Below are 21,358 nucleotides of genomic sequence, written 5' to 3' on the forward strand. Positions count from 1 at the left end.
TGGGGTTAGGGAGGCCGGGAAGTGACTCTTGCTTTTTTATATATATCTGAGGAACCCGAGGCTCAGGAAGCAATGTCACCTGCCCAAGGCCACTCAAGTGTAAGATAGGGCAGGCGTGTCTGCCAAGGTCCGAGTTCAAAGCCCATGCCAGCCTCCTTCTCTTTGCCGGTAGTGCAGAGGTGGAAAGGCGCGGTGTCCCGGGGTCCCAGGAGAGACTGGCGCCAAGCTCGGGGCCAGCTCTGAGGAAAGGTCGGGGAGGGCGGGACTCCGGGAGCGGCCTGGTCTCCGGACAGTCGTAGGTGCCCCGGGAGGACCGACCCAGGCCAGCAGGCAGTGCAGCGGGCTCCAAGAGCGCCCCACCGCCGTAGGCTCCCTGGCGCTGACAGGTGGGCTGAGGCCGGGGCTGGTCCGCGCTGCCCGTCGGTTCCCCCCACCCGCCAGTGGTTCGCTCCGAACACCCCTCCCCGGGCGGCAGGTACCGTGGCCCGCCCCGCTTCCGGTTGTTGCCGGGCCCTATATCCGGTGTCCGCCCGCCCTCGGCTCCGCCGCCGCCGCGATGCTGTCCCGGTCACGCTGCGTGTCTCGGGCGTTCAGCCGCTCGTTGTCTGCTTTTCAGAAGGTACGGTCCGGCCGGGCCGGGGCCCCGGCGGATGAGAAACGCGCCGGCGGGCCGAGGGGCAGCCTGGGGAGCTGGGGCGCGGCGCGCCGGTCAAGCCGGGCACCAAGGGCACCGGGACGCGGAGGCCGCGGACTGGGCGGCCCGGGGCCGCAGCTGCTCTCTGGGGCGTCTTGCAGAGCCCAGCGGCCCCCAGCTTTCCCCAGGCAGCCGGCGCCCCGTCCCCGGCTGCGCCCCACCCTCCGCGCCGGGGCTGAGGAGCCTCCCAGAGCCGCGCCCGTCCCGACACGAGACTCAGAGTTTGGGAGGAGGCGCGGCGGAGTCCAGACGGGATCCGGGGCCCGCCCCCTCTCTCCCGTTAGTCAGTGGGTGTTCAGCCCCGGTGGGAAGTTGAGATAGTTTGTCAGGCCCGGCTGGGACTGAGAGCCCTGGTTGTTGCATTTGCCTTTTGGAGTCATGAGATTCACCTGTCACTAGCACCCGGGCAGCTTTGAGTCTGTACTTAAAAGAAAAAGCTGTTTCTTCCCTCCTTTCATCTTGGGTGACGTCGATAATGTCTTCTTTCTCAACAGGGGAACTGCCCTCTAGGGAGACGTTCCCTGCCTGGTAAGTTGTGCCCTTGTCTTCACCTAACATGCTTTTCTCCTGGGCAGAGCAGTAAGTGAGGAAACCGGGGTGCTAATGTGTCTCCACATGATGTTCAGATATATAGGAGTGAAACAAAGTACTATTTAATAAGAACAGCTATCGTTTATTCATTTAGCACATAGTTACAGAGTTTCCCCTGCCTGTACTAGGTGCTCCCTAGGGATGCAGCAGCTGACAGTTCTTGCCCTTCTGGAACTTACAATCTAGGAGAAAAGACAGTGTAAATTGCTAAGCAAATGAGGGATCATGAATTTTGGTCATGCGCCGAGAAGGAAACAAATGAAGGTGGACAGAAGGGCCCTCTTCAGTAGGGGGACATTAAAGCTGCAACCCAGAGGGTGTGACAGAGGCCAGTTCAGTGAAGACGAGGAGAAGGAAAGGGAATAGCATGTACAGAGACCATGAGGAGGGGAAGAGCTTGGCAGTGTTTTGGCACTGGGAAAAAAAAGGTGATTTAGCCAGAGAATTTTGGTTAAGGGAGGGAATGGTCTGAGATAGAAGATGGTGTGTGGACTATTGGAAGGAATTTAGGTTTTATCCCAATAATTTTGTATATGCCTGGCATAAATGTTTGTTGAATGAGTTGATCCTATTGTGAGCTTTCTGTGTGCCAGGCATTGTTCTGAGTGCTTTCTGCACATTTTGCAGTTAATCATCAAGAAACAATAAAAGAGGTATTCTCTTTTACAAATGCATAACCCAAGAAGGGGTAAGTGCCTTCACAAAGGTCACTCGGCCAACTATTGGTCACGCCAGGTCTACCTGACTCCTCAGCCTCAACTCTTAACCCATCATGTCATCGCTTACTCATGTGCTCAACAGATGAATTATTGAGTTTTTACTACATGCCAGGCACTGTGCTAGGTGACAGGGATTCCCTCCAGAATCTTAAGGGCTAGCTGGAGAGACAGCAAATATGCATTTATGCACACATACGGACACAATTACATTGTGATGACTATGAACTAGAAGTCTAGGGTGTAATGAAAGGGTGGGATGTAGCCCAGCTTGGGAAGGTGGAGAGTGTGGTGAGAATGTCACTAAAGGCTTCCCAGAAGAAGTGACATTTAGGCCAAGTCTTAAAGAATACATAGCAGTTGGCCAAGAGAACAATATTACAGGCAAAGGGAATTGCTTGTGCAAAGGTTTTCAGGCAGGAAGGGACTTAACCGGTCACAGAAATGGAAAGGAAGTCTGTCTGGCTGCAAAGATAGGGAGGGCTGTACAGTTCAGGGATGTGTAAAGTTTTTGGACTTCATCCTAAGAGTCTTGAGAACATAGGCACCTAGCAGAGTGAGCTCGTAGTGGACTCTCAACAATAAATATTCTTTTAAACTAGGAATCCCAAAAGTAAACATTTTCCCCATTTATAGACTGGCAGGACAATGGAAAGAACCTTGTACTTGGGGTTTGCGTTGTGTCCCAAGGCTTCACCTTGGGCTAGTTACTTAAACCTCCAGAAACCCTACTTATGTATGAAATGGGAATAATGACAGACGGTCGTTCTACTTCAGGGAGGTGTGAGACATGAAAATCAAAATGATGTCATTTATGTGAAAGCTTTTTTTTTTTTTTTTTTTAATTAGCATAAGAAGGGGAGGGGGCAGAAAACGAGAGAATGTTAAACAGCCTCCATGCATAGTGAGGAGCCAGATGCGGGGCTCAATCCCATGACCCTGGGATTATGATCTGAGTCAAAATCAAGAGTCAGATTGCTCTGATGGCTCAACCAACTGAGCCATCCACGTGCCCCTGTGAAAGCTTTTGGTAAACCCTAAAGCACTGTATAAATGAGACTTGCTATAGGATGAACTCTAAATTGGACTCAGGGTTCCAAAACTCTGTATGAGCTGTTGGTTGTTCTAGCTCAAAGATATGCTGTACTTGGGATTTGTACCGCAGAGGCATTGACTGCTGAACAGAGAAGTGACTTACTTGACTCTGAAACCTTGGAGATTTGGGGGAGGAGGGGGCACAAGAGAGTGCTGTTTCCCATTTGGTGTCTCCTGAGCCCATGGTTTGGAAAGAATTGTTAATAGATCTGAAGGAAATAAGAGCTATGAAAGAATTTGTTAGGGGAGGCAGCTGTACTGTAGTAACTAGTTGTCTGTTGGGGGAAGTGCCGTTATCTGTGATAAGGACAACTGGTGGGGCAGAAAGGGGCTCCAGCCTTGTTGAGTCTGACCAGAGGGGAAGACCTCAGGGAGATCACAGGAAGACAATAAACTGAAATGAGGGACAGTGATTTGCTTGGTACTGGGGCAAACTGGAGACCCTGAACCTAAAGTAGCCCAGTCTTTGCTACTAGAGTTTGGGTAGTAGGATTTCCAGTTTCATGCATTATAAGTAACCAGGGAAACAGAAACCCAGACCAAACATTCCCACTGCTTCTCAGATTAGGCTGTGTGTAGTCACAAGAGAAGCCATTATGTGTCTTTCTCAAGCTTCAGTTATATTTGAACACTTGGGGAGTAGGGAGGTTTTATTGTGAAAATATGTAAGGATAATGGAAGTTTATGAATTTTAAGGTAAATAAGATGATAAAACTACTTCCAGCTTTGCCCTTAGAATTCTCCCCTTTCCTCTTCAAACATATACCCACTCTCAACCCCACATACCTGTTGCTCTCTGCCATTGAGAAGCAGGACTCTTTTGGTAAAGATTATATTGGTGCCTACATTTGATCTTGCTCTGTCTCAGTATTAGGAGGTGAACAGACTTTTCCATTCCCAGCAGGTAACCTGTATAAGATAAGAGTTGTTGGTTAAGAGTTGTTTTGTTTCTTGCAGGGGTCTCCTTATGTCAGGGACCAGGTTACCCTGACAGCAGGAAGATTGTGTAAGTATCACTGGGGAGCACAAATGTGTGACCACAGGGTATTTAAGACTCTAGTTCTAAATTTGACCATCTGCTTTCTTCACTGGCTTCGAAGCCTAGCTATCAAGGTGGTTATGTTGAGTCTCTAGACCTAATCTTGTTGTTGATTTATGATGTGTGATATACCTTGAGCTTCAGCCTCATGTCCAGTGCTGGCCCGAGAGTGTGGTTGTCCTCAGGTGTTTAGATTATAAAGAAAGTGAAATTGGAACCCTCTCTTTATGGGAATAAATATACAAGGGTACCCATAAGTATTCTGGTTGGATACAGATGCTGCCGAAGAGCTGGAGGTTAACATTTATTGTGGAGATTTAGAGCATCCTCTTGGTAGCATAGTATTCATTTTTGAAACAGTAGAAGCAAAAGACTAGTCAGTTGAGGCCTGGGACTTTGACTGCTTCGGAGGGAATGCTATTATTGCGTAATGCAGTTTGGGAAAGGCCACCCATGTGTGTTTCAGATTAACTTCTGCTTATGAATGTTGCTTAATGCCACTTTTCATTCCAAGTATTTTCAGGGTGGTGGTAAGAGGATGCTCTCTAGTTATCGGTTAAATGGCTATCAAGCTACTTTCTGTCTAGGGAGAGTCTTTAAAATGAAGGGTGAGCAGATTAGTTTCTTCTTCACCATGCATCACAATGGGATTTTCTTTTCAACTGAGAAAATGATGCACTTAGTACTAAAAGAATGAATTTCTGAGGTTTTTTTGGAGGGCAGTTGACATTCATGAGTCTTTGAACTGTGTATTTTTTGATCTAGCAATTCCATTTCTAAGAATCTATACTAAAGAACTCCTGGTATACCCAGATTTCTCTCAAAATGGGCAAACAACATGGGGTTGGTTAAGCTGTCATGTTAACACGTTCACACTATGATAAGTGGGAGAACGCAGGTTATAAAATGGTTCTGTATTTTTACTGTACTTTTTTTTGCTGTTTCCAAATATTCTACAGTGAACATATAATACATTTTGTTTCTTTTTTTTAAGAGAGCATGAGCAGGGGAGGGATGGAGAGGTGGAGAGAGAGGGAATCCCAAGCAGGCTCCACACCATAAGCTGAGAGCCCGACATGCGACTCAATCTTACAAACCGTGAGATCATGACCCGAGCCGAAACCAAGAGTCAGACACTTAACCAACTAAGCCACCTAGATACCCTTCATCTACAATTTAAATGAAAATTGGAACAACCACAAATTTCTATGCAATATATACAACAAATTACCGTCTGAAAGTAAATGGTTTTTCAAAAAAAACACTAAAATTTCAGGGGTGAGATCACCTTATAACTGTTTTTGTGTTGTCTTTTGTCTGTTTTCTGTGAATAAGGTACCCACTTTATTTTAAAAATCCTTTCATCATAAAACATTTTGATTTTTCATGATTCAGAAGTGGTCTTGCAGTGCCACCAAGTTCCTTTTCCTGGAGACAGCCAGTGCTCCAGGTTCTTGAGTATTTTCACGGAGCAGTCTCTGCAGTTGCACATTACCCGCCAGTTCTGTCCCGTGAACGTGTGCTTACACATGGTTATAGACTTTATGCAGATCACTTTGTGTTCTGTGCTTTTTCAGAAAATAACATACGTTTTCCTCTTGATTCCACATAGATCTTAGTTATTTTGACATTACAAAAGTAGAAATGTCAAAAGGCAACTTAGGGGCGCCTGGGTGGCTCAGTCGGTTAAGTGTCCAACTTTGGTCCAGGTCATCTCATGGTCTGTGAGTTCGAGCCCCATGTCAGGCTCTGTGCTGACAGCTCAGCCTGGAGCCTGCTTCAGATTCTGTGTCTCCCTCTCTCTCTGCCCCTCCCCTATTCGTGCTCTGACTCTCTCTCTCTCTCTCTCTCTCTCTCTCTCTCTCTCTCTCTCAATGATAAATATTAAAATAAGTAAATAAATAAAAACAAAAGGCAACTTAAATCTGTTTTTCGTATCATAAAGGTGCTTGTTGTAGAATATTCAAACGGTCCTGAAGTGTAGAAAGTGAAAGTCCCCATCGGTCCTAGTCATTCTCCCCAAGTGTATATGTGTGTTAACAGATAACCATGGATACCATATATATCTACATGTCCCACTCTCTAAAGTTAACCACTCTTATTGCTTTCGTGCATATAAGGTGATCTCATTCTCTAGTTTACATTATATGAAGTTAGTGCCATATTGGAAAATACCTTGGTCTTTTGAGGTTCTTCTTGAATGGGTCCAGAATGGACCAGTGTGCTGCCTCCTAGCAGGAGAACAGACTAAGAGATATCTTAGGACTTTTTTGGTGGTTCTGCCCCTGCCCCCACCCTTGGCCCATAACATCTTGTTTTAATACCGAGTTAACTGTGTCATCTTGCTGCTTTATCTGATCTTGGTCTGTAATCCTGCAGACAAAACTTTCATTGTTTGTGGCGCAATGGCACGTACTTTATCTTAGGTGGATTTGGTTAAGAAAAAACCTAATCAGGAAGCCAGTTCCTTTTGGTGGGTGTGCAAAGGACCAAGATGCTTATCTTTTCCTTCACTGAACCAAATGTAAGGCTCTATTTTGTGAGACCTGACGTTTCACTTCAGCACAGGGTTCTGGACTCACCCGAGGAGCTTACTTCTTAGGGCACCCAAATCATCTGGGCTCTGCCATAGACCTGCTGAGTCATAATCTCTCGGGATGGGACCTGGACACGTATGCTTTGAAAAAGTTCCCCTAGGTGACACTGATGGACACCCCTGGCTGAGAATCACTGATTTAAAGGGAAAGTGATCCATGGTGCCTTATCTAGACTAAGATGTGAGTGGTTCACCTGCTAAAGGAGCTTACTTTTTTTATGTTTTTTCTGTAGTATTAACAACAGTAGTGTCTTCAGTGTTCGCTTCTTCAGAACTACAGCTGTGTGCAGTAAGTACCAGCCTTCAATTCCCTGCCTGCTTGGGAATGGCGTTTTAATGGGAAGAGCAACAATGGAGTTTAATTAAAATGGAAATATATGGAATCCATGTGATTTTTCTTTTTTGCTCTTTTCCTAGAGGATGATGTGATTACAGTCAAAACCCCAGCGTTTGCAGAATCTGTCACAGAGGGAGATGTTAGGTGGGAGAAAGGTAAGATTTCAGGCCTTACTCGTTTCTTAAGTTTAAATGCTTTATAAAGTTGTCATTGCCCTCCCCCTCTCCCTGCCTCAGTAATTGGGTTCCTTTCTTCTTATTACGTGCAGTGTAATTTTTCCTGACCCTATAGGAAAAGGGTCTTTTAACACACCTGTCAAAAGGGATTTTGTGGCTATTAGAGTCCTTCCCACTTAACAGGCAGCCTTTGACTGTCTTTTCAGCTGTTGGAGACACTGTTGCAGAAGATGAAGTGGTTTGTGAGATTGAAACTGACAAGGTAGGCTTGTCCTATATTAGTGTAATCTTTCATGCTCTCCCCCTTGGTTTATTAACCTAATTAAAAAAAAAAAAAAGGGACTTAATTGTTGTTTAAAGATAATTTTTAACTTGCTTTAACCTCCATTGTTAAAGTGTTGGAATAGCTCATTAAAAAGAAAAAAAGTCTTAAAAGTTTATTTTTGGATTGTTCTCAGTATATGTACGTTAGTGGCTTTAGTTTTGTGTGTGGTGGGGGGAGGGGGTGGTGATGCACACATGTGTTCCTGCACTTATGTGTTCCTGCACTTGTGCTTGGGCATGAGATGTTTGGATTTTTTTTTTTTTTTTTGTATCACTTGGAAACACATTAACTGAACATTGCTTTAATGTTTCTGTGAAAGGACAAAGGGTGAATCTTCACAATAGCATTGACTCTTCATTACCCTGAGAGTGTGGCCTTGGTGTTTCTATGTGCAGAGTCTTGTATATCTGTTTTGCAACTGTTGTGACTCATATTGGAGATTCTAGACAATTAAATTTCTAATGCTGAGTAAAAATTTGAACTCTTTCCCCATCTGTCCTTGTTTTCCAGACATCTGTGCAGGTCCCATCACCAGCAAATGGCGTGATTGAAGCGCTTTTGGTACCTGATGGGGGAAAAGTAGAAGGAGGCACTCCTCTTTTCACGCTCAGGAAAACTGGCGGTAAAGAAGTTCTCCTGGTTGTCAAGGTCTCCAGTGTTCCCCCTTGGAATTGGGGCTGAGCATAATGTACTAATTCCTTGATACCTCAAAGACTATTTGGCATTCCGGCTGCTGTTAGTTGAGGGACTAAGGTGATATTTATATAGTGGGCACTTTAAATATCAAGTTCTAGAAGAAAGGGGTATTTAAAAAAAAAAAACTTGTAATAACTCTTCTTTCCGTGTATTTTCTTATGCTGGACCTTTTCTTAAACATATAATAGAATGAAGAAGATTCTAAAGATAGTGATTTTTTTTTTTTTTTTCCCTTCTCCCCAGCCCTGGCACCAGAATCACATGGGGGTTTTAAAATAAGACAAATGCCTAGACTCCATGGTCCAGGGATACTGATATATGAAATCTGGTGTTAACAGATCCTGGCTATTATAGTTTGTTTTTGGGTGTTTTTAATGCTCTCCAAGTGATTCTGATACAAAGCCAGGGCTGAGAGCCACTGCTCTACTAAAGTGAGAAGAAATAATATTTCATGGTGTCCATTCTGGAGAATTCAGTGTGTTTTTTCCACCTGTGTTTTCTCATAACATTTGTAGGGAGGGTTGCTCTTTCCCTTGGGAAGAAATGAGAAACAAGAAAATGAATTACATGGGACCTTACAGTCAGTATGAGGGGTTAGAAAAGAAAATAACTGGTTTTCTGATTCTTTGTTAAATGCTGTGACTGCTAACGTCTGTTTCTTTCTCGTTAACAATATAGTTAAGTAGAGAGATGGTACATTACATCCTTGAGATTAATCAGGCTGAGACCAGGCTGAGATAGTGTGTGGTAGAAGGCTAGGGAATAAGATCGATTCTTCCAGTTGAAGAATTCTATCTCTTTATCATTCCTTGAAAAGAATGTTCTTCTAATTTACATATGAAACCAGATATGTACAGTTGGATAAACTCAAAATACACATTTAATTTAAAGTTGTGAGTTTATGGTTTGGCCACCTCATTTATGAGCATTATGCTAGATGAAACGCTCTGAACTCTTTAAGTCTGAGTGAGCCTTTATTTTAGACTTTTATTTTTTAATAGTTCGGAGTATTCTTCCACACGTGATGTTAAAGTAGAAGATGAGACTGTCAGTATTCCTGTAACTAGAAATGTGTTGCTTTCATGTATTTGTATTAGCTAGCATCTTCAATTGCCTGGATTTCTTTTGCTTCGAAGTTTATATTGCCATAGGCTTAGTAGGTGCTGTGAAAGTACTTGCTAAATTTGACCAGCAGTCAATACATGTGAAATCAGGAAGGCAGCTGAATTAAGTCAGTTATGTAATGTAGGACATCCAGGAGCGCTGGGAAATGGAAGGATAGGGCCTCATATCATTGTGTGCATTTCATACTGCCTTGTATATATGGCAGATGCCCAGGTAGAATGTGTCAAGTGATTCGAGATAGAGCTTTCGCTGCTCAACCTTGCTTAGTGTCTGATTTGGTTGCTTTTCGTTCCAGACAACGCCAATGGCCTCTGTTTTTGTTTTTCAGCTGCTCCTGCTAAGGCCAAGCCACCAGAAGCTCCTGCTGCTGCAGCCCCAAAAGCAGAGCCTACAGCATCGGCAGTTCCTCCTCCCCCTGCAGCATCCATACCCACTCAGATGCCACCAGTGCCCTCACCCTCACAACCTCTCGCTAGCAAACCGGGTAAGCCTTCACCTCCCACGTGTCTCTGTGTGGGAGAAGAACATCTCATCTAATGTCATGTTCCCTCATAGGGCAGAATCTGAGACTAATCATGGCTCTGAACAGGCTCTGTTGACTGCTTTGTAGAAGGAACTGTAGACTTTGTATCAGAAGACCTGGATTTGGATCCCAGCTTTTTGTTTACAGCTATGTGACCTTAGGGTGGTTACTTAACTTCTCTGAGCAGATCATTCACTTGTGAAGTGGGAATGGTCCTAGTACACCTCAGAATATCTTCAGGATTAAGGGACAATACAGTATGAAAGCTCTGCCACTTAGTAAATGTTATTCTGATTTTCTGATGCAGCTGTACCTTCCCTTCATTTTCAGTGTCTGCAGTAAAACCCACTGCTGCCCCTCCCGTAGCTGAGCCAGGAGCTGGCAAAGGTCTGCGTTCAGAACACCGGGTAAGCCTCTGGGGACCACTTCCAGGAAGAGGCAGGGGGCAGTGTTGAGATTAGTGGAGTGCAGGCCCTGTGGTGCCTACCTTTGCATGGCCGACAGCTCATGGAAACTGAGTTTAGGAAGTGATGTATTCACAGTCACATAACAGTCAATTGATAGGACTAGATAAAACCTAGTCTTCTGAACATTTACTTGTCCAGTGGTTTTTTTCCCCACTGTGTTGTGCTACCGCTGAAACGCCTTGGTTGAGTGAAATATTTGCAGGAGACGGGAGCTTACTGACGTGTGCCCTCCCTCCCACAGTAACACACACTGTAGAGAGGTGGTTTGGTGAGCTCTGTTCCTGCCCCTCAGGGACGCTTAGCTGAAGGCTACATAGTAATAGTAGCTACTAGCGGTGGACATAAAACCTCAAGGAAGTATGGTCAAGAGTGTGGGTTCCCCTGCCTGAGAATACCGCCTAAAAATACTGTCGCCTCAAAGTTTGTTGCTTGTGAGTTTCCATTCCACAGTAGCTATTCTCATGCAAGTCTTTATCACCAGAAATTGCCCATTCTGTCGTGATTCTTGGGCTGGCTAGCCCTACACCACACTCTTCCTTTTCATAAATTGGTTTTGGTTTTTAAATCAAACCATTTCCTGAGCCTCCATTCTTGGTCAAATGCAGGCACATCTGAGTGAGTAGTTTTTCTCTGGGTCTCCTCTCATTCTTGCTCAGAGGAACAAAGCCACCACAGGCAAGAGAAAGCCTGGAGCTTTTGTGCTTTATTACTATAGTCCTTGACCATCCAGTCCTTGTAAGCTGAGTGCTCCTTTGGACCGAGCAGGGAGGGCTTGATCCAGAGAGACCAAGTTGTCAACACTTGTCCCACTTTCAGGAGAAAATGAATAGGATGCGGCAGCGCATTGCTCAGCGTCTGAAGGAGGCCCAGAATACGTGTGCGATGCTGACTACGTTCAATGAGATTGACATGAGGTGAGCACTCTAGTCCCTATCTCCTTTTCCTTGGAGAACACTTGAACTTGCCCCAGCCCCTACCTAGTGCTGATTCCAAAACTAACAGCAAGAAGAGGGATCCCTTTGCACTGTTTGTTGACTGACACAAGAAGTAACCCATCAGTTTCATTCTCTAATTGCCTGCCTCTGTGACTTAAAAAACTGGGCCTTTTATACCTGAATCTTGTGACGTCTGATAAATGAGGCTGATGATGGTGTTAAACTCTGATGACCTGATAACTGGTGTTGAGTTGCCAAGTAGAGATAGGGCAGCCACGCCAGTGAGGCTTATGTCTGGGCCTACCCTGGAGACAAAGAGCCACTTGACTCACGCTCAGAGCCAGGGCGCTGCACCCTGCTTCCTTCTCACAGCGACCGCTCCTTAAGTGCACTTCTAGGCAACTCAGACTGGGTGGTGGAAAGGCATAGGCTCGTCTTTGCTTTCACCTTTACCAGCTTTGATAAAGAAATGAAAAGCAAGTTTTTGTTTTGTTTTGTTTTTAAAGTAAAAACCTCAGAATGATAACCAAAGGGACAATTTAATATAACCATTTCTATGGTGAGCTGTTGACTCATCCATTTTCTTCAAGGTTTTGATGTATACAAGTGTCAGCACTGTGGGGAAGACAATGTGTTAAATTTTGCAGTATTTGAGCACTTACTGTGTACAAGATGCTATACTGTATTTGAAGGGCATACAAGGATAAGGGAAAAAGAGCCCTACCCTTTTAGAGCTTACCATGTGGTTTAGATAAACACAAAGTAAAATCTAGGAAAAGAAACATCAGAAGAGTACAAAAACTATGAGGTGGAGAGAATGAGAGTGTTTGTTTTTGAGGTATAGGGCAGGGATGGGGTGGGGAGGGTCAGGCAATACTTGGAGGAAAGATTTTTTTTTTTTTAATGTTTATTTTTGAGACGGAGCATGAACAGGGGAGGGGCAGAGAGAGAGAGAGAGAGAGGGAGACAGAATCCGAAGCAGGCTCCAGGCTCTCACCTATCAGCACAGAGCCTGATGCAGGGCTCAAACCCACAAACCATGAGATCGTGACTTGAGCCAAAGTCAAACACTTAACTGACTGAGCCACCCAGGTGGCCCTGAGATTTTTTTTTAAGATTTTATTTCTGGTGGGGCTCAGTCAGTTGAGCACTTGACTCTTGATTTCGGCTCAGGTCACAACCTCATGGTTTGTGAGTTCAAGCCCTGCATCAGGCTCTGTGCTGACAGTGAAGAGCCTGTTTGGGATTCTTTGTGTCTCTCTCTCTCTGCCCCTCCCTCCCGTGTGCTCGCTCTTGCTAGCTCTCTCAAAATAAGTAAACTTAAAATATATATATATATAATAAAATATATATAATATATATAATAAAATATATATAATATACATAAAATATATATGTATATATGTATATTATATATATATATATATATAATTTTAATCTCTACCCCGTGTGGGGCTTGAATTCACAACCCTGAGATCAAGAGTTGTATACTCCACCAGTTGAGGCAGCCAGGCGCCCTAGGAAAGAGATTTTTAATAGGTCTTAAGATCAGCTAGCATTTTGACACAAGTAATATTGGGGGGAGGGTCATTCCAGATGTTGTAAACAAACAATATGGACCTGACACAGGAAGTACAGGATACATTTGAGAAATACCTGATGTCAGGAATGTGTGGGAAAGAATGGGAAAGGAAGTCGGATCCATACTTTGGAATGTTTTGAATGCCAGGGGTAAAAGTTTATATTTAATTCAGGAGAAAAACCATGAAGTCTTCAGGTCATGTCTTTGCTGCTTTTTATTCTAAGTGTTTACTAACCTACTTTTCATTAGGGGAAGTTGTTTTCTTTTGAAGGGATCTGAAAAACATAGAGAAGGGAGTGATGTGTTGACAGTGCGCTGTGGCATTGTTCCCAGAGTAGGGCTCTGTGGCTTATTTCACTAGATGTTTTCCATTCTGTCGTGAAGCTTCCTACAAAGACTGGGTATCATTCAAGCAAAAGATTTCTCTCCTTCCTATCCGTAGGACACAGGGAAGGGCCGTAACTAATGAATCACAAAGGCTGCAGCTTATGTTTCAGTGCATTAGGGCCAGATTGTACACAAATTGAATTGGACTTTGAAATTCTACCTAATTCCTTAAGACAAAACATGTAAATATTTGTGGCCTTGAAAGATGCAGTTGGCCCAACAGCTTTGATGGGAAGGTAAGTGCAGTAGCTGGATCACCTTTCAGCAGCTAATCGAGGTGTCACTTAACAGTGGCCTGGGGTCTCACTGCAGTCAGTAATGTGGTTTAGATCGAGTGCCCTTTGGGTCTTGTGCCGATCAGCTACCCATGAGGGGCCTTTCTGAGGCCTTCTCCTCTACCCTGTTGTCCCAGGCCCTGCCTCCAAGGGCAGAGCTCTGAAATAGAAACTGCTTAATGACCAGACAATAGCATTTGGGCAGGTTTGAGAGCAAAGATGTTTATCACATCTCTTTCCCTCTTCTGCAGCTCTTGTGTCTTGGGAACCAGTAATGTCTTTAGGGTGGTAATTCTAGCACTAAATAAGGTTAGACTCAGGAAAACAAACATTTAAACCCAATCAGGCCCCCTAGGAAAACTTCCTTTTTCAAAGGCAAACAGTCTGAAGAGGGAGTTAAAGTTATACCGTCGTCTTTGGTGCTAATGTCAAATTAGGCCATTATAGGGAGAAAGGGAAAACTGAGCGTTTAGGCTTGAGATAAAGTTCAATTCAATTTCCATCATGGAACTGTATTCCGATAAGTATTGAGGTTTCTGCAACAAAATAATGGGAAAATCATTTCCCACTAACTGCGGTATGTATGTGGTACACATCTGTGGAGAAATCAGTCCTAAATGAACAAAGGCTGTTTACGTTGTAAAGGCTTCTCAGAAGGCCCTGCTGCTTGTACTCTAAAAACTTAGGTCCACACATCTCCAGTTTTCTAAATACCAAGGAAACCACATCCATTAAACTGATATTAAGGGCAAGGGCTATGTCTTTATTATATTTGTATCTTGATGTCCAGCCTTGTCCCTTTCATGTGGTGGGTGTTAGCACCTGTTTGAAGGAACAAGTATATGGAACTGCTAACTCTGGGGGGTGAAGAACAAATCTTTTGACTTTCCCGTGAGCCTAAGAGGACACTGGACTCTACCTGACCGTATATAGTCATGGATGCTTTTGCTCACATGGAGCCCAAACACCTGTGGAGGTTTTTGTTTTTGTTTTTGTTTTGTTTTTTGTTTTCATTATTTAGGAGACTGGAAGAGGGTCACAAGGAAGTCATAATCAAGTTTGTTGTGGATTTTGGGGACATAATTGTAACAAAAAGAATATTATTTATTTTATAGACTGTGTTTATGCTTAAAACAATTTTTCTTCAGAGTAGAGAGCTCATGATTTTATTGTAGCTAGAAATCATGTTCTTATCCAGTCAAGGATGTTGGTATGCTGCGTGATCTCTTGATCATATTACCTGTCACTGAAATTTGTGATTTCTGGAACGGGAAGGAGCCCCGTAAGGGACTTAACCTACCTTAAAGACTGGACTGATTCTTTTGATTCCAGGTTTTGTAAAGGAACGAGGTTATTATATTGACCTCCGCTGGACTATTTCAAAACTTGAACTTAGGTAGATGGTCCAGAGTAAGGGAAAAATGTTTACCCAGTTGTGTACACGGAGTTAGAAGCTGGTATGAAATCAAAATAAAGGCTTTGTGGTCATTTTGTTTTGTGATGTGTTTTTGCAGTAACATCCAGGAGATGAGGGCTCGGCACAAAGATGCTTTTCTGAAGAAACATAACCTCAAACTAGGCTTCATGTCGGCATTTGTGAAGGCCTCAGCCTTTGCCTTGCAGGAGCAGCCTGTTGTAAATGCAGGTGAGTTTGTGGTGGCCGGACCCCAAGAGGTCCTGGGAGATGTGTGCAGGAACACAGACTGCTCCCACACACACAGAAAGATGGGGGCCAACAGACCAAGACTCTTTCATACCTGTGAAAACATGAGTGTCTTTCCCCAGAGACTTCTTGGTTCACCCTCCTGAAATGGTGTCATGATTATTTCTGCCTCCCCCGCTCCCCCAAGCTGGACAGAATGGTTTCTCCTCCCAGTTCATAGTTTGGCAACTGCTCTGCCATCAGGCAGTTCTGAGCAAGCCCAGTTTTCCAGACTTCTCATGTCAGGGTGAAAGCTTATGTTCTGTCTAGCACCAGCCTTCCCACAGGCCCTGGCATCTTGTGGCCTATCACACTTGGCATAGGTTCCAGGGTGACCTTTGGTTTCTGGTCACTGAACCTCACTGGTAGGCCTTGGGCTTGGCCCCTCTTTCGTGGACTTGGTGCTCATTTTCCTTACTTTCTGCTCACCTACGTCATTGCAATGTTGATCTAACAAGCAGTTCTTTCCTATTGAGATGCTTCTCTGCTCCCTGGAAGATTGGAGAGGGGATAGTGACACTTTGGCAATCCTCAGCAGTGCCAAGGGTCCCTAAAGATCTAGAAATAGAAACCCTAGACCCTTTCATTGAGTGGTGTACTTTTAGGTAGGTAGAGGGGCGTCTTTGCTTTGCCCAGATGTGTCCCTCCTTGTTTGTTCCATTCCTCTCATGCTTTCCTGATTGGCTCTCCATCCCTTACTTCTGCCTGCCCGGACATGTAGGCAATTCTCAGAGTTCTCTTGGCCTCTTTCTCACGTTACATGCTTTTCCTTGGTGGTTTTCTAACAACACAACCATAGACTTGCTATGGAAAAGATTCCCAAGCTTGTGTTTTCTCAGCCCTAGACCTAGATTTTTCAGCTGCCAGTTTGCTATTTTCCACTACCCTGCTTCCTCCCGAGCCTCCTAGAAAGAGGCCTCCCTCACCTCTTGCGAGAGTAGGCGGTGGAACCAGCGGCCCGCCCACCCCTCCTTTTGCTAATTTGCCTTTCTGGGAGCACTTTGTAAACCCCAGCCCTTGTCTGTTAAGGGAGGGCTTGGGCAGAGCTGGTGAAAAAGAAGCCTATAGTGCATACCTATCCCATGTGAGCCGGTGTATTGAGCCCTTCTGAGGGCTCCCCCCGAAACGGACACTCGTGTGGTCAGGCTCAGTCAGGGTCACTCGGGAGATGTTACGATCGATGGGTTGGCACATTGGTTACAGCTGGAGTAAGAGGAGTCTGCTGCCTGTGGTGTGGTTTTCAGGCGGCTCAGCCAACAGTGTACCAAGCAGTGCGGATTTTTACCCTATTAATGCAGTTATTTCCATATTAGCCTAGGCTTGGGGAGTTGTATGTAACGTGTGTTCTCTCTCGTAGTGATTGACGACGCAGCCAAAGAGGTGGTGTATAGGGATTATATTGACATCAGTGTTGCGGTAGCCACCCCACGGGTATGTTGGGGAAAGAGGGGGGAGGCTCTGGTCTTGGACTCTGTCTGTGTGAAACAGGCCCTTCGGGAGAGAACGTTTTTATAATCCTGTCTTTTCAGAAGGGAGTTAGTGAAAGAGTAACCTACTTTGACCACACCACATCCTTTTCTCTTGATGTGAAGCCTAAATATTTTAAGACTCTTAATCACATGGAGTAATTAAGATACTCAATAGGGAAGGGAGACCATAAACTTGAATCAAAGGAGTCATAAAGGGTACTATTAATTTGCAACTGAAAACAGCTTTTCACTCTCATCAGGGTCTGGTGGTTCCCGTCATCAGGAACGTGGAAGCTATGAATTATGCAGATATTGAGCGAGCCATCAGTGAACTGGGAGAGAAGGTACAGTGAAAAGCAGCATGTGTGCCAGCTGCTGGGCAGGTCGGGGAGGAAGGACCGGAGAGGGCCGCGCTCCCCAGTGGGCAGTGCTCGGGGAGGTGGAGCCTCACTTTGCTCCATAAGGAGTGCCGAGCCCGAGAATGGCAGTCGCCCCAGGAGCTTATGTATAGCCATCTGGCAGAGCTCAGCGTGCTCTTGTATCAGAAGATATGCTTATCAGAGGAGGAGGCCTGCTGAAGAAGAAAAAGGTCCTCGAGGCGTCGTACCTTTCCTCTGGTGGAACCCTGGCCACAGGCGTCTCAGCTGAACAATAGCTAGAACTTGGACTGTTGATCTCAGATGGGAGCCTTCTGGACTCCCCTTAGGTAAAGAAAGCTGGGTCTCACTTCCAGTTCAATTATTAAATCTTCATTTTTTAGGCCCGAAAGAATGAACTTGCTATTGAAGATATGGATGGTGGTACTTTCACCATTAGCAACGGAGGTGTTTTCGGCTCGCTCTTCGGAACGCCCATCATCAACCCCCCTCAGTCGGCCATCCTGGGCATGCATGGCATCTTTGATAGGCCAGTGGCTGTGGGAGGCAAGGTAGGAACCATCTCTGCTAACGCCCTAGCAGCTAGATGATGAGGAGAGGGAATCTAACTGCTCATTATAAAAGATTCACTGCAGTTTCAGACGTAAGTTCCATTCTTAGTTTCTGATTAACAGCTAGAGCACTGATCCTCAAATTGTGGTGTGTGCATCAGCAGCATTTGGGAACTTGTTAGAAATGCAAATTCTTGGACCCTTTCCCAGACGTGATGAAGCAGAAGCTGCAGGTGATTCTGACATGCATTAAAGTGTGAGGACCATGGTGCTGAGGAAGGCTTGCCCCTTCATCTGGAATGGTCAGCAAGCTCCATTCTCTAGGTGCTGTGGGGAGTAAGGGTACAGTTGGAAGCATGGTCCCTGCCCCGGGAACCAGAGAACAGCAATGGAGAGTCTGTGAGCTGCCGGGTTGTATGAAGGCTTAGTGGTTCTCTGGGAGTTCAGGGAATGAAGTCAAAGGTCTTGAGCTGGCCTAGAAGATACATTGGTAGGAAAATACTTCCTCGGACTCCTGTGTTTAGTACCTTTCTGGGTCACTAACTCCCTTTTGTGAATCCAAAAATTCTAGGTCTTCTCCCTTGAAAATGCTCACACAAGCAACTTGGCATACAATTTCAGAGCATTTAAGGATCTCTGGTTACTTTTTAAAATTGTAACCCTAAAGAAGAAACTTCAGGCTGCTAGAATTTAAGGACAAAGTTTTTCTTCAGATGACAGATGAATGAAAGGGCAGAGCATATTTTTAAAAGGCACTTGTTTTCTTGGTTAAACTTTCTTGAGTCGGGGAGCTTTGCACTAAGGGTGGGCCTTGGTTTTTGAAAATATTCTAAGTATCCAGAGGCAACAACAACGGGAAAAGCTCTGGAACCGGAAACTTCTCTGTGGACTATGCTTTCTCATCACCCCACTTCCAGTGGGGCCTCGTCTGCTCTGCTGCAGACAAACCTGTCAACTTCTCCTCCCTGCAGGTGGAGGTGCGGCCCATGATGTATGTGGCACTGACCTATGATCATCGGCTGATCGATGGCAGAGAGGCGGTAACTTTTCTCCGCAAAATCAAGGCAGCGGTAGAAGATCCCAGAGTCCTCCTCCTGGACCTTTAGGAGGAAGCCACGTACCCTACGCACCAACCATGCAGGAACTGAAAACCAGTCTTCTCCCTGTCCCCTCACGGGTCCCAGGTTGGCCTGGTGTCAGGCACATGTTGTTGGCCTCAAGCAAGGAAACCAGGGCACTATGTAACCAGCAGCCACAGGTCTCTTCTTGGTATTCTGCCAGGCTCTCCCCTTCTGTGCACCCTTCTCTTACACTCGAATATCTTCTTTAGGCTTGAGGGAGAGAGCGCCTTAATGGATGCTCATTAATATTTCATGCCTTTCTCCCATTAGTCTTGTGCAGAGATGATTTTGCTTCTCCCCTGTGCCAGTGTACTACAATAGGGAAACCACTGGGGACCATGTGATCAAGTTTGTATCTTTTGAAAGTCTGTTCTGGGCTAGGAGGGGATGGTGTCTCCCAAGCTCAGAGCGGCCTCTGTCCACCTGTGTGGAGGCATCAACCACAGGCCAAGAGGTGCTGCTTTGCTGCTTAAATGACACCTTTATTCTCCACTCTCATTGACTTCAAGATGCCTCTTCTACCTCGTTCAGGAAGCGCAGGCCAGGGGATCTGGGTAGGAGCGGGGAGAGGGCAGACCCCCCCCCCCCGCCCCGAGGTGTATGTTGTAGAAGAGACAGGCTTGCCGTCACCCTCCATCGTAGCCCCATTTTGGCACAGTAACACACAGCTGTGATTGTGCCAACCTTTCCAGGCTGCTCGGAACCATTCTAACACACTGTCATTTAGAACAGATTCTAGCACATCATGGCAGTGGGACAAGGTGTGGTCACAGGGCTGGAGCCAGGTGAGACTGGGGTGAGGGGGTGTCCTGTGGACTGGCTCAGATTGATTTGAGCTTGTAAATGCCATTGGTGTAAGCACTTGGCCTGAAGAGGCAGCTGTTTCTCTGTATCATGGCCCTTGGGGAGCAGGGCCTTAGCTCTTCTGCAGAACACAGGTCTGGAGGAGGTTGGACTGTGTGGAAACCAGCCCCAAGATGCTAATAAACGGTGGGGAGACAGGCAGTGTCACCTGTGAGGTGGTGTTGCCTGTTGGGTTTGGACGCAGTCATTGGAATTGCTTGGAGCTAGTTTAGATACATACTTCTTGTCATGAAAGCCACTGGGCTTCATCGCTTTGTATCCAACTGCATCCAGGCCTGAGGTTGCTGACGGTTGAGACCAGGAACCACTTACTTAGTGCAGAGTGCCCGTTTGGATCTGGAGCAGAGAAGCAAGGCCTGGAGGGTGGGGTGGGGTGGGGGGTGGGGGGAAGGGACAGGAGCCAATACTGAGTGCCTGCAGCATCTACTATGTCTTCACTATTCAGAACTTGTAACTAAAATATTTAAAGAAACTGATTTTAAATGCAAATTAAAGGGCAAATGTTCTCAAAAGGTTCCTGCTTCTGCATTCCTTTTAGGTACCAAGGTACAGATCTCCAGCACCAGGATTGTCATTGGCGCTGGAAGCCACAGCATGTCCTCTAGGTTATCCTGTGACCTCCCAGACTTAAGTTAGCACAGTACTAACAGCAGAGGGAACCCTAGCAGTCTGCCAGCCAGGAAAGTGCCTGGCCTCCTCCCAGTGAGCCCCTCCAGCCTGACAGGCCACACTCCTGAAGAGAAGTTGGTTCCCACCTTTGTGAAACCACTGCAGACACCAACAGACGTTTGCATTTTTGTGGGGGCTTGCAGCATTTCTGGAAGGGACTGAGGAGGTTTGGGGGGGGGGGGTAGAACTTTATAATTTTGCATTTTGGACTTGATTGCCACATGTATACAAAGGTGTTGAGGTCAGTAAGAACAAATGAAGGTAGATCACTGGGAGGGTAAGCGGACAACCTAGGCTACAGGTGAGGGGCACATGGTGTCTAAGCTTAAACGCAGCCCGTCCAGCTCTTCCTACACACAGTCCCCACCTGCTGGTCTCACAGTGATGCTGTCTCTACATGAGGGTCCGTCCTAGGAACGAAGTGCTCCAGGGGTAGAACTAGAGTTACAGGTGGGGAGAGAATGGGTTCAATAAAAGGAAGAATTTGGGGATGAATCTATCCCGAGCATGGTGCTGGGGATAGCACCTGAGCATGGTGCTGGAGGTATTATCAGTCCCATCCTGTCAAAACGAGGTAGACTTGAAGTCTCATAAGGGCTGGGACGACAGTACTCAAAACTCCAGGCCCAGAAGAGCGTCAGGTGTGCAAGTGTTTGTTGCACGGATGAGGCCCAGAAGTTCCAAAAGCAACTCACGCTTCCATGCAGCAGTGGTTGGAAGCAGTCTAGCCTAACGTAGTGTAGCAAAAGGAACAGAGACTTAGGGCCTGGGGGAGCCTGTTCACATCATTAACGTCTTTGAAATGGGAGCCACCATCCATCTCGGGTCACAGGATTAGACCAGTGTTCCCACCCCCCTTCCCGGACCCTCTTCTAAGACTTCTCTTCCTGCTTTATTTCCCAGGTTCCAGTGTCCCCTGTGTGCCAGCACTTCCTCTCGGCTCAGAGCTGCTCTGCAGGGCACAGGCTGGCATGCCCTTCACCACCAGCCCTGCTTCCTACCTTCTAGTAGACTCCAGGCTCACTCTTGACTAAGTACGGAGTTTT

At 45.8% G+C, this 21,358-nt stretch overlaps 1 protein-coding gene and 1 long non-coding RNA gene across 2 annotated transcripts; one reads left to right on the forward strand and one right to left on the reverse strand.

Moving 5' to 3' along the window:
* Positions 1–492: 492 nt before the first annotated feature.
* Positions 493–20,157, forward strand: DLST (dihydrolipoamide S-succinyltransferase). The gene is made up of 15 exons (XM_003987837.6): positions 493–619; positions 1,189–1,222; positions 4,054–4,102; positions 6,965–7,020; positions 7,149–7,223; positions 7,451–7,506; positions 8,080–8,191; positions 9,719–9,874; positions 10,244–10,320; positions 11,197–11,294; positions 15,074–15,204; positions 16,619–16,692; positions 16,991–17,074; positions 17,491–17,658; positions 18,630–20,157. Exons 1-15 carry the CDS (start codon positions 557–559, stop codon positions 18,762–18,764), a joined length of 1,368 nt encoding a protein of 455 aa, XP_003987886.1. The 5' UTR covers positions 493–556; the 3' UTR covers positions 18,765–20,157.
* On the reverse strand, positions 19,241–21,306 carry LOC123386150. Its single transcript, XR_006599803.1, has 2 exons — positions 20,680–21,306; positions 19,241–19,999 (listed from the first exon to the last, which is right to left on the reverse strand). It is a non-coding gene; the product is annotated as an uncharacterized LOC123386150 (long non-coding RNA).
* Between the last annotated feature and the right edge of the window lie 52 nt (positions 21,307–21,358).

Source organism: Felis catus, chromosome B3 (genome assembly GCF_018350175.1).
Source record: "Felis catus isolate Fca126 chromosome B3, F.catus_Fca126_mat1.0, whole genome shotgun sequence".
In the NCBI taxonomy this organism is placed as follows: domain Eukaryota; kingdom Metazoa; phylum Chordata; class Mammalia; order Carnivora; family Felidae; genus Felis; species Felis catus.